Source organism: Dipodomys merriami, unplaced genomic scaffold, assembly GCF_024711535.1.
Source record: "Dipodomys merriami isolate MVZ:Mamm:240054 unplaced genomic scaffold, mDipMer1.0.p SCAF_25, whole genome shotgun sequence".
Lineage (NCBI taxonomy): Eukaryota > Metazoa > Chordata > Mammalia > Rodentia > Heteromyidae > Dipodomys > Dipodomys merriami.
The window spans coordinates 17,672,753-17,686,222 of NW_027203937.1; the positions used below are offsets into that span (position 1 = coordinate 17,672,753).

General features: G+C 39.2%; 1 protein-coding gene across 2 annotated transcripts in view; it reads left to right on the plus strand.

Moving 5' to 3' along the window:
* The window catches only part of Fchsd2 (FCH and double SH3 domains 2), a 222,768-nt gene that overhangs the window by 171,549 nt on the left and 37,749 nt on the right, over positions 1-13,470 (plus strand). Inside the window, exons 10-13 of one of the 2 annotated variants that reach the window (XM_070035064.1) lie at positions 528-623; positions 1,152-1,223; positions 3,613-3,729; positions 12,780-12,884. In XM_070035064.1, the coding sequence (XP_069891165.1) occupies positions 528-623; positions 1,152-1,223; positions 3,613-3,729; positions 12,780-12,884 (390 nt within the window). The remainder of the gene's footprint in view (positions 1-527; positions 624-1,151; positions 1,224-3,612; positions 3,730-12,779; positions 12,885-13,470) is intronic. The other variant, XM_070035065.1, reaches the window with a different exon arrangement.

A 13,470-nucleotide genomic window follows, 5' to 3' on the forward strand; every position in this document is an offset into this window, starting at 1 on the left:
GGTGGTAGAATGCCTGCTTAACAAGTATAAGGCCTTGAATTCAAACACCAGTTATACACACACACACACACACACACACACAAAATGTTCATAAAATATATAATATAAATTAAATATGTATTTATCATATATGTGTATATATATATTTACCAAATTTAGATACCTGAGAAAATAGTACAGGTAAGTAAAAACTCTTATGGAAAATGAAAAATAGGATATGTAATATTGTTTCTTTTTGAACAGGGGCTGGGAAGGTGGCTCAGTGGTAGAATGCTTGCCTCCCATGCATGAGGCCCTGGGTTCAATTCCTCAGCACCACATAAACAGAAAAAACCTGAAGTGGTGCTGTGGCTTAAGTGGTAGAGCACTGGCCTTGAGCTGAAGAGCTGAGGGACAACACCCCAGCCCAGAGTTCAAGCCCCATGACCGACCAAAAAAAAAAAGTTGAATAAATCTTAAACTTTTAAATGTAATTACTAGATATTTTAACCTCATTAAAGACTTAAGATATCTTATTTTCTCTTTAGGTGGTACGGGACTATAACCTTCAGCTGTTTTTACAAGAGAATGCTGTATTTCACAAACCTCAGCCTTTCCAGTTCCAGCCTTGTGAAAGTGATACTGTAAGGGGATTCCAGATTGTTTTACTTGTTGTGCAGTTGTGTTTGTGCTTTAGTAACTATCAATTTTGGAGTCGTCTGGAACAGAAGAGTGTGCATCATTAATTTTATAACAAAACTACTGGTGCAGAGACACCATGACATTTCTTCTTTCTGAAACATGGTTAATATGCCCAGTGTCTTTATGCTAACAACTTTCTCCTGCATGAAGTTAAGTTAGCCTAGGATGAATGAAGTAGAACATTCAAACATATAGAATATGGACAAGTTTTTCAAACTTGCTCAACTTAAAATTGGGCCTTATTTGAGATTATTTTTGCCCTTCTACAAAAAGTAACAGAAACAGTGTTCTTACTTCCAAAATAACAGAATAACAGTGGCTCTTACTCCACTTTTCCAAAGCCCAGTGATGGCCCTAACTTCTTTATTTTCTAGACACTGTGCTAAATGTTCTTACCTGTACTGTCCTTATTTGCCTTAAAATTCTAACTCTGTGCTATTTTCTGTCCTTGCGCAATCTTTACTGGGCAGAGTTTAAAAGCTGCCCAACTGGTGGATATTGAACTGTCCCCTGTCAGTGCTCTGAGAATGACCATAGCTGAGGTATATGGGGGTATGGGTCAGGGTGGGAGGGATGGATGTGTGGGTTTGCATGTCAGTAAAGGGCAGGACCTGGGGTTGGTATGAAAGTCATATATATGTAAAAGGGGCCATTAAATACATTGGCCATGATATTGCTTTTACCTTAGAGAGCAGAATTTTCCTTTTCTGTGTCTAGTGAAGAGTTCATTTTTCATCTTGTCTGAAGCACCTTCATTTTCCCAGCATAGGTGCTAGGATGAACTATCAAGCTCACTTTCCTTTATTAAAGGGGAAATGATGACCTATAGCTAATGTGATTGCAATAATAATGTTCTTTCTACAATTTATTTTATCTTTGGAGAAGGATGTTAGTCACCTGGGGGGCAATTCATTTTTTCACAATGGAAAACAATAAATATCTGTGCTTTTATAAAACTCCCTAATAATGATTTTGAAATGTTTGCTTCAATTTTTTTTTTCATGTGTGTGAACTAGGGTTTGGCCTTTGGGACTCCTACTTGCTAGACAGGTGCTCTCCATTTGGGCCATATTTCCAATCGTTTTTCACTGAGTTTTTGTGTGTGTAAGTGCTCACACCAGGTGTAGGGTTTGTTTTGGGTTTTTTTTGTTTTTGTTCTTTTGGGGGGTGTTGTTTTGTTTTTTGTTTTTGTCGGTCATGGGGCTTGAACTCTGGGCTTGGGTGCTATCCCTCAGCTCTTTGGCTCAAGGCAAGCACTCTACTGCTTGAGTCATGGCGCCACATCTGGTTTTCTGGTGGTTTATTGGAGATAAGAGTCTCACGGACTTTTCTGCCCAGGCTGGCTTTGAACCGTGATCCTCAGATCTCAGCCTCCTGAGTAGCTAGGATTACAGGCGTGAGTCACCGGCACCCAGCTCGGGTGTAGGGTTTATGCTTAGGGCCTCACCCTCTTTCTCAGCTTTTTAACTCAAAGCTGGCACTCTACCCTTTGGGCCATACCAGTATTTCTGGCTTTTTGCTCGTTAATTGGAAATAAGAGTCTCTTAGATTTGTCTGCCCAGAATGGCTTTGCTCCTCCACTCTCAACCTACTGATTAGCTAGGACTATAGGTATGAGCCCCCAGTGCCCAACTATATCCAGCTTTTTGTTGGTTGAAATGAGGTATCGGGAACTTTTTGCCAGGACTGATCTCTAACTATGATCACTCCCAGTCTCCAGATCCTGAGGAATTAGGATTATAAATGTGAGCCACAACACAAAGCCTTATGGTGGTTTTAATTTTCATTCACTTAATGACTGTGGTTGAATTTACCTACTGCTTCTTTTATGGGCTCATTGGCCATTAATATATCCACTTCAAAAAAAAGTCTGTTCTAATCTTTTGTTCATTATTTTGACTGAGTTTATTTTCTTTTCATAGATTGTTTTGAAGATGAATTAAAGTTTACCCTGAATAGTCAAAAAATAATATGATAGGGATTAAAGATAATCATTAAAAATAATACTAATGGGTCTGGGAAGGTGGCTCATTGGTAGAGTGCTTGCCTAACACTGTAGGTTCGATTCCTCAGCATCACATAAACAGAAAAAGCCAGAAGTGTCAGCCTTGAGCTGAAGAGCTGAAGGACAGCACCCAGACCCAGAGTTCAGGCCCCACAACCACCACCACCAACAAAATAATATTAATAATAACAGCTAGGTGCTGATGGCTCATGCCTGTAATCCCAGCTACTCTGGAGGTTGAGATCTCAGGATCATGGTTCAAAGCCAACAGACAGGAAAGTTTGTGAGACTCTTATCTCCAATTAACCAAAAGAAACCAAATGTAGATCTGTGGCTCAGAGTAGTAGCAAAAGAGCTCAAGGACAGTATCCAGGCCCTGAGTTCAAGCCCAGGACTGACAAAATAAAATAAATAAAAGCAAAAAACAGAAAAAGGACAAAGTTAGTTTATAAATTGGTAGCAAGTTGGTGATGGACTTTAACCAAATGAAATCCAGTATCTTGGGGCAGAAAGAAGGATTATGTGCTGTTGCTTTATTGTCTTATTCCTCTCAATTCTGTTCAACTATTTTTTATTCTTTAATTACATTGAAATTATTGAATTGTTTTCATGTCTATCTGTTCAGTGGCTCAGTATTGTAGGTTGGCATAAAAATCTTTTTCTTCCTTACTTAGCTTAGCTAGGTTCCTTTACACCCAAAAGTCCATAGTTTTAGAGATGATGCTTTCATGTTTAGCCATGTAATACAAAAAGCCTGTGTTAATTTATGGTTCAGTACTACTTTCCTGGTCTTTTTCTGACTCTGTGTAGCAGGGCCTGGCATTTTGAGTGTCGATTAAGGGAATGTCTTCTGGTTCAGCTCTAGGAGGGTAACAATTGCATTAAGGATAACAATACTTCTCTCTCTTTTCTCTCTTGTGTTGTAGAGTCGACAACTGGAATCAGAAACTGGGACTACAGAGGAACACAGTCTAAATAAGGAGGCTCGGAAATGGGCCACACGGGTGGCACGTGAGCACAAAAACATTGTTCATCAACAGCGGGTAAGTGAAGTAGAAGACATCTTATCTACAGTCAGTGTAAATCAAATGTCAAACAAATTTTAGAAGTTGAATTTTATTAATGTGAAAATGCTGTGGGTTTTTTTCTGTACTTTCTCAATAGTCAGCATTATGCTCTTAGTTATCTGCATATCTTAAAATTTTAATAAATCGTCTAGCAACAACATAGTATTCTATCTGTTTGCCACAGAATTACCTAGCAAAGCTACTGATAATGTATTACAGCCTTTGGGGCAGAGAAGGGCATATGTATATTGGATTTAAAGACAGAACTATAGATTCCATGAAAGTGAATTTTCAATACTAAACTCTAAGCACAAAGCAGTTAAGTATAGTTTTCCCCCAATTTTATTCCTATCTTTATCGTGTGTGTGTGTGTGTGTGTGTGTGTGTGTGTGTGTGTGTGTGTGTGTGTGTGTGTGTGTGTGTGTGTGTGTGTGTGTGTGTGTGTGTGTGTGTGTGTGTGTGTGTGTGTGTGTGTGTGTCTATGAAAGAGAGAGAGCAACGGTATGTCAGGGCCTGGGTCCTGTCCATAAGCTCTTTTATGGTCAAGGCTAGTGCTCTACCACTTGAACTAGAGCTCTACATCTGGCTTTTTGATAGTTAGAGATAAGAGTCTCATGGATTTCCCTGCCTGGGATGGCTTCAAACTGCAATCTTCATGCCAGATGCCAGTGTCTCACACTCAGAAGGCTGAGGTCTGAGAATCACAGTTCAAGCCAGCAGAGGCAGAAAAGTCCATGAGACTTTTATCTCCAACTAACTATCATAAGACCAGAAGTGGCTCAACTGGTAGAGTACTTGCCTTGAGCCGAAGAGCTCAAGGACAGTACCCAGACCCAGAGTTCAAGCCCCACAACTGACAAAAAAACAAAAAACAAAACAAACAAAAACCTACAATTCTCATATCTCAGTCTCCTGAATAGCTAGGATTACAGGCGTGAGCCACTGGCTTCTAGCTGTCTCCTGTTTTTTGTTGTTGTTGTTGTTTGTTTGTTGTGGGGGAGTTGCCTTCACAACCACTTTTTAAAAGATTTTTTTGTATTTATTATCTCTCTATCCTTACCTCTCACTTGATTTTCTTTGATTTTAAATGCCTGAGGGTTTGCTGAGCTTTTTAGATCCATTCATTTAGTTCTTCCCCTCCTTTTTCTTCTCTTCATTCTCTTCTTTCCCTTCAAAAAGACTAAATTGACAAAATCAGCATGCAGCCTGTGTTGCAAGATCCAAAGTAGACTCTCTGGTTTCTCATTTTTCTTAACCAGTCAAAGGTTCCATGACAGTTAACAACGCCCTTCATCTTAAAACATTTTCTTCTCTGTCATCCATGACTTAACCGATCCTCTCTGGATGCTCCTAGATTCTTTCATGGATTTCTCTATTTCTGCCCCCAATTAAATATTTTAATTCCTTAGTTTTTTTGTTACTAGGCCACCTTCTTTTCATCTTCTATACTCTCAGTAAAGGCAGTTTCAATCACTTCCATGATTTTACTTACAACTAAGTCATAAATTAATATTTCCAACATTGAGCCTTACTACTATCTGCCCCTTAGCTCTTTTGCCTATTTTGACAACTTAATTTCACTGTCTTGTCAACATCTCAGATTCCTTGTTCCTCATATGGAATGCTGCATAGCAAACTATATCAAACTTAATGCCACAAATGAGAGCCTTTTTTTTTTCTCTCTGGTCCTGGGACTTACACTCAGGGCCTAGGCACAGTCCTTAAGCCTCTTTGTGCTCAAGGCTAGCACTCTACCACTTGAGTCACAGCACCACTTCTTTTTCTGAGTAGTGTTTATTCGAGATAAGAGTCTCATGAACACTATGATTTGAGGCCTGGGCTGGATTCAAAATTGCAGTCCTAAGATTTCAGCCTCCTAAGTAGCTAAGATTAGAGGTTTGAGCTACTGGCTCCCAGCTAAGAGCATTTTTTAAAATATCATCTCCCTATTCTCAGTATTAAATAGTTTCAGGCAGTCCAAACTTGAGGTCTCACATGTTTGTAGTCAGATAGTTGCCAGTGCTAGTGACATCTGACAGGCTTCCCCATTAAAATACCTGGTGCTTGGACTGGGAATAGTTGAACAGCTTAAAACTGAACAGCTGAAATTCTCATCCATCTCTATCTCTCTGAAGTCTTTTCACATAGTCTGTCCAACAGGGCAGCTTCCAATTGGATGTTCTTCTTTTATGAAGTGCAATGAATGTACTTCTTACATGAAGTCCCAGAGTTATGAGTCTTAAGAGTGGGAAGACAAGTTGAATCTATGTTATCCTTATAACCTGGCCTTAGAAATACCATGATGATATTTGTATCCCATTTTGTTAATTGAGCCAGTCACAATGCTTGTCCATAGTGTGGGGAGAGAGAAAAGGTCTAGAAGACCATGTCAAATTAGAAACATTGTAGTAGTTATTTATAAAAAAAGAAAAAAAATCTCTTTCAACCATAATTATTCACATCCCTCTCACATGTAAAATATATTTACTTCTCCCTAAAGCCCCTAAAACCTGGTTTTTGCTAAATGTTGTCCAAATTGAATAAAAACTGTAAACGAGGATCTAAAGAGCTCAGCACTTAAAACACAAAGAAAATTGCACCAAACCACTGCATAATTTGTTATAGAAAAAATTGACAGTGATAAAAAACTTAAAGCATTTTCTCAAAGCTCAGGACTAAGCTAAGTTAGGGTATCTATTCAACTTAGTACTAGAAATCCTACCCAGACAGTTAGAAAAGAGGGAGGGTGGTAAAAGGCATCTACTTTGGGAAGGAAGAAGTAAAATTATCTTTTCACAGATGGCATGATTTTGAATGTGAAAAATCCTAAAGATTCCACCAAATAATGGAAGGGGTGAAATTGATCAAAATACATTATACTTGTAATTTGACTTGTGGAATTGAAACCACTTTGTACAACTACTTAATAAGAAATAATTAAAAATCACCAGGTACCAATGTCTCACTTGTCATCCTAACTACTTAGAACACTGTCATCTGAGGATTGCAGTTCAAAGCCAGCCCAGACAGGAAAGTCCATGAGACTCTTATCTCCAATTAACCACCACACATGGGGAACTGGAGTTGTGGCTCAAGTGACAGAGTGCCTGCCTTGAATTAAAAAAGCTCAGGTACAGTGCCCTGAGTTCAAGCCCCAGGACTAGTACAAAAAATAAAGTTAAATTTTAAAAGATTCTACCAAAAATTATTAAAAGCCAATAAATGAATATAGTAATGTTAGCACAAAAATATAAAATTAGCATACAATTCTGGTGCTGGTGGCTCATGCCTGTGATTCTAGCTACTCAGAAAGCTGAGATTTGAGGATTATGGTTCAGAGCTAGCCTGGGCAGGAAAGTCCATGAGACTCTGATCTCAAATTATGCACCAAAAAGGCTAGAAGTGGAGTTGTAGCCCAAGTGGTAAAACACTAGCCTTCAGCAAAAAAGCTCAGGGACAGTGTCCATGCTCTCAGTTCAAGCCCCAGAACACACACACACACACACACACACACACACACACACACATATACACACACACACACACACACACACACACAAAATCAGTTGTAGTCCTGTACACTAAAAAAGAACAGTCTTGAAACAACAAATATATGAAGTCTGCAACAACAAATATATGAAGAGAAAGAGTGAAAATGAAGGGAGAGACAAAAAAGAAAGAAAGCTGGGCACCAGTGGCTCATGCCTGTAATCCTAGCTATTCAGGAGGCTGAGATCTGAGGATCACGATTCAAAACCAGCCTCGGCAGGAAAGTCTGTGAGACTCTTATTTCCAATAAACAACTATAAAACTGGAAATGGTGCTTTGGCCCAAGCGGTAGAGCACTCACCTTGAGCTGAAGAGCACATGGACAGCACTCAAGGCCCATGACTGACAAGAAAGAAAAGAAAGGAAAAGAAGCGAAAAGAAACTCCAAAATATTGGTGAAAGAAATTTAAAACAGCGTAACCAAATAGATTGGAAGTTACTGTTAAAATGACCAGTAACAGCTAGGAATAGCAAACATGCCTGTAGTCCCAGCCACTAAGGAGGCTAAGGCAAAAACATTGGTTGGGTTCATAAGTTTTAGACCAGGCTAGGGCCAACTCAAATAACAATGAAAAAAGATAACAGTAATACCCAGAATGATGTACAGATTCAGTGTGGTCCCTATTTTAATCCCAGTAGAAAGACATCTAGTAGTCATAGAATAGAAGATAAAGTTAAAAGACAGTAACACCTAAAATGATTTTTAAATTCAGTGTAGTCTCTTGTGAAAATCCTAATAATGGGCTTTAAAAAAGGAAAGAAATAGAAAAGGCCATCCTAAAAATTATATGTAATCCTAAGGGGTCCCCCTTCCCCAAATAGCCAAAACAGTACTGAAAAGAAAGAGGACTCATACTTCTAGAATTCAAAGTGTATATAAAACTATTGATTAAGAGAGTGTGGTACTAGAATAAGAACATAAGACATAGGTAGCCTCATATAGACATTTTATTTATTTATTTATTTATTTTTTGCTGGTCCTGGGCCTTGCCTCTAGCAGAGTCTGGGCTCTGTCCCTGAGCCTCTCTGTGCTCAAGGCTATTGCTCTACCACTTGAACCACAGACCACTTCTGGATTTTCTGCTTATGGGAACTGAGGAATCAAACCTAGGGCTTCATGCCTGTTAGGTAAGAAATCTACCACTAAGCTACATTCCCAGACCCTTATATAGACTTTTGAACTTCTAAAACAGAAATTTCTTTTCTTTTCTTTGTCAGTCATGAGGCTTGAACTCAGGGCCTTGGCACTGTCCCTGAGCCTTTTCACTCAAGGCTAGCACTCTACCACTTTGAACCACTGTTCCACTTCTGGTTTTGTAGTGGTTAATTAGAGATAAGAGTCTCACAGACTTTCCTGCTGGAGCTGGTTTTGAACTGTGATCCTCAGATCTCAGCCTCTTGAATAATTAGTAATTACAGATGGGAGCCACCAGCACCCAGCTAAAACAAGTTTTCTGCCTTGAAAGTTTATCACATTTACTAGAATGAATATTTCAGGTGAACTTGACATCATCTGCAGCTGAGAGACAGCAAATGATGGAGCAAAGTTGTAGAAGTTGTCTGACATCTTTTGTGTAAGTTAGTGAATGAGTCAAGTGAGAGTTGAAACAGGAATTGTTGAGCCACACAGTCAAATAATTTCACTGAAATTCCAATATAAACAACAGATATATTTTGGACAATATTTATGGATCCAAAAAGGTGTTGGCTACCTTCTTCAGCCTCCTGTCACCAGGCAGCCAAGCACAGCTACAATGGTTCTGCTGACCTACCAGGGACCTACATGCAGAGACTGGGAATCTTAGGACTATAGAAGCCTAAATTCCAAAATTTTCAGGAAGAGGCTTGCTCTTTCACTGGATGATAAGGGCCTTGAAATTTTATTTATTTATTTATTTATTTTGGGTTGTAATCCTAAAGAGCCTGATCCCTGAGCTTTCTTTTTCATTTATCTTTTTCTTTTCTTTTTTCCCTTAAGACTAACACTCTACCACTTAAGCCATAGCTTCACTTCTGGCTTTTTTGGTAGCTAATTGGGGATGAGTCTCACAGTTTTTCTTGCTTGGGCTGGCTTTTGAACTGCAATCCTTGGATCTCAGCCTCTTGAGTAGCTAGAATTGCAGGGCTTTAGTAATTTTTAAAATGCCAGTTACCTCTGCGTTTATAATGCAATACAAGTCAAACCCAGCAAGCTTTTTCTTTAATAAAAATCGACACACTGATTCTCAAAGATACATGGGTGCAAATAATCTAGAATAGCTAAAAATCTTGAAAATGAAGGATAAAGTTAGAAATCTATCTTATTCTACCTGATTTGAAGAATATAGTAATTGATGTATTGTGGTAAGGTTAGGTTACTTAAGAGTAAAACAAAAGGAAGAGTCTAGAAATAGGCCCACATACATATGGTCAGTTAATTCTTTTTTTTTAACAAAGGCTTAACAAACTTGTAAAAATACTAAATATACGGGGCACCAGTGGCTTATGTCTGTAATCCTAGCTACTCAAGAGGCTGAGATCTAAGGATCACAGTTCAAAGCCAGTCAAGGCAAGAAAGTCCATAAGACTCATATCTCCACTAACCTACTCAAAAAAAAAAAAATCCATAAGTGGTGTTCTGGCTCAAGTGGTAGAACCCTCACTCAGGGACAGCACCCAGGTTCAAGCTCCAGGCTCGGCACAAAAAAAAAAAAAAAAAGCTAAATTCATTTTAATAAAAGTGAATCCAGCTATGTTTAAAATTCATGACTAAGGTACAAAGGTGACTGAACATTCAGAAGTGTATCAGTGCAGTAAATTGCAGAATAAAACTCAAAATTTCTGTGTTCATTTTCATAGGTGCCCAAAATTTTATAAAATTCAGAATCTCAGGGTAAAGATGGAACTCTCAGTAGAATACCTGTGTAGCACATGCTGAGCCCTGGTTTAAGGTTTTCATGATAGAGCACTTGCCTAGCAAGAAGTCCTGGCACTTCAAAAGAAAAAGAAAAAAAAATAGTGTCACTTAGTAAACAAGCCAGGCCTGATCACATACATCTATGCTTAGAAGGCTAAGGCAGGAGATTTACATATTTCAAAGCACCCTTGGCTACATAGTGCGATAGTCAGATGCTACTGGCACCTGATACTAGATACTGGTGGCATATATGATACCCACTACATGGGAAGCTAAAATCAAGAAGATTAAGCTCTGCAGGAAAAGATTATGAGGTTCCACCTCAAAAGAAGAAAGTTGGTTATGGTGGTACAGATCATCTCAGCTGTGTCAGAAAGCATAAAATAGATAGAACACAGTCCAGCTATAGATCAGGCAAAAAGTAAAATCCTTTCTCTAAATAACCAGAGCAAAAGAGGCCTACAGGCATGGTTCAACAGCCATAGTAGGTGTGAGGCCTGAGTTCAAAACTCAGTACTGCCAAAGAAATTCACATGCTTAGAGATTTTTATTAAAGCATGTAGGAATATTATATAATCTCCCTGGAATTTACTTTTAGATACTGTAGCAAAGGAAAAGAAAATAGGTAAAGCAGATATAGAAAAATCTGTATGATTTGAATTTCAGTGGTTGATCTATGGGAGTTTTTTGAACTAATATCTCTACTATTGAGTATACTTAAATTTTTTCATAATAAAAAACATATTGGCCAGATGCTAGTGTTTCACACCTGTAATCCTAGCTACTCAGGAGGCTGAGATCTAAGAGTTGCTGTTTGAAGCCAGCTGAGGCAGGAAAGTTCATGAGACTCTTTATCAACAATTAAGTAGCAATTAAGAGCTTGAAGTGGAGCTATGGCTCAAGAGGTAGAGCAAATATGAAAAATCTTTTTTGCCTCAAGCAAAAAGGGACAGTGTCTAGACCCTTAGGTAAAGCACCAGGACTAACACCAAAAAAAAAAAAAAGTGTGTGTGTGTGTGTGTGTGTGTGTGTGTGTGTGTGTGTGTGTGTGTGTGTGTGTGTGTGTGTGTGTGTGTGTGTGTGTGTGTGTGTGTGTGTGTGTGTGTGTGTGTGTGAAAAGTAAGTAAGTCCTGGGGCTTAGTCTCAGCATGATTTCTCTCTTCCACTACATACAAAATGAATTTCAGAAAAATTTAAAGGCAAAATTCTAAATACAAGATTATTAAAAACCAGAAAAACATGTTTGGTATCTCAGAAATATAAAAACTGACAAATATAAACATGTGGAAAAGAGAAAAGCAATAGAATGGAAATGTTTGCAACATAAAAAACAGAAAGAACTAATATCTAGAAAATGTTTTAAATAATAAAATATATAAAGGTAGAAAATGGATATTCATATATTCATGGAAGTAGAAATCAGCTCGACACGGGTAGCTCAGCCCTGTAATCTTGGGAAGCTAAGATTGGAAAGGCCATAGTTTGAGGCCAGACAGAGCAGGAAAGTTTGTTTTTGGTTTTTGGTTTTTGGTTGTTTTTTTTTTTTGGGGGGGGGGGGTCCAGTCGTGGGGCCTGAGCTCTGGGCCTGGGCACTGTCCCTCAGCTCTTCAGCTCAAGGCTAGCACTCTACCACTTGAGCCACAGTGCCACTTCCGGCCTTTTTCTTTTTGCTTATGTGGTGCTGAGGAATCGAACCCAGGGCCTCAGGCATGCAAGGCAAGCACTCTACCACTGAGCCACCTTCCCAGCCCATAGAGCAGGAAAGTTTGTGAGATTCTTTCTCAGTGAAGAACTGAATACCTATCCACAGCAGAAAGTCTGACTTTGGTTGTTCTCTCAGCCCAAGCAGGAAGCAAGACCCTATCTCAAAAATAACCAGCAAAAAATGGTAAGAGCTACCTAGCAAGCACAATCGCCTGAGTTCAAACTCCAGTTTTAGCAAGGAAAAAAAGAAAAGAAAAAGTTTAAGACTGGGTACCAGTTTCATACCTGTAATCCTAGTTATACAGGAGGCTGAGATCTGAGGATCATAGTTTGATGCCAGCCCAGACAGAAAGTCCATGAGATTCTTTTTTTGGGGGGAGGGGGGGGGCGGGGAGGGTCTGGTCGTGGGGCTTGAACTCTGGGCCTGGGCTCTGTCCCTCAGCTCTTCAGCTCAAGGCTAGCACTCTACCACTTGAGCCACAGCTCCACTTCCCGCTTTTTTTCTTTTTGCTTATGTGGTGCTGAGGAATCGAACCCAAGGCCTCACGCATGCAAGGCAAGTGCTCTACACTGAGCCACTTTCCCAGCCCAGTCCATGAGATTCTTATCTCTAATTAACCACCAAAACTCTGGAAGTGGAGCTATAGCTCAACTGATAGAGCTCTAGCCTTAAACAAGGACAGCACCTAGGCCCTGAATTCAAACCCCAGGACTGACACACACCCCCCCACACACAAAAAGTTTAAATAAATGAATAAATTAAATAATTTAAAGTTCAAAATGGCCAAAATAGCCTAAAGCTTTTTAAATAATCTTAATGCTTTCAAGTAAGGAAAGATAATTGAGAAAGTCATTATTTTTCTATTTTCTTCAATAGGTTCTGAATGATCTGGAATGTCATGGAGTTGCCATATCAGAACAAAACCGGGTAGACCTGGAACAGAAAATAGATGAAGCCAGAGAAAATATCCGTAAAGCAGAGGTAAGGTGGCAGTTAAATGTGTATTTTGTCTAGCTCTAGTCAGTGTCCCAGCTGTGATGTGTATCCACACTAATATTTATTGAATTGCTACTTTGCAGAAAATAGCATTTATGACAGCCTCAAACCTGTAATCCTAGCTACTCAAGAGGCTAAGAAAATCTGAAGATCAAAGCTCACCTGGGCAGAAGAGTCCCCATGAGACTCTTATTTCCAATTAACCATTCAAAAACTGGAAGTGGTGTGGTGGCTGAAATGTAAAATGCTAGCCTTGAGTACAAAGAGGCTCGGGGACAGTGCCCAGGCTGAGTTTAAGCCCCACAACCCCCCCCCCCACACACACACACACAAATACAGACGATTTAGGACCTATTATTCCAGCTACTTTGTAGAGGTAGAGACAAGATGATTGCAGTTGTAGGCCAGTCCTGGCAAAGTTAGTGTTGAGACTGTATCTGAAAAGCAAACTAAAAGCAAAGGCAAAGGGACTATGAGTATGGCTGAAATGGTAGAGTGTTTTCTAAATGTCTTGTGTTCAATCCCAAGTATTGCAGAAAAAATAGGGAAGAGTTAGTTAGAGGGAGTGAAA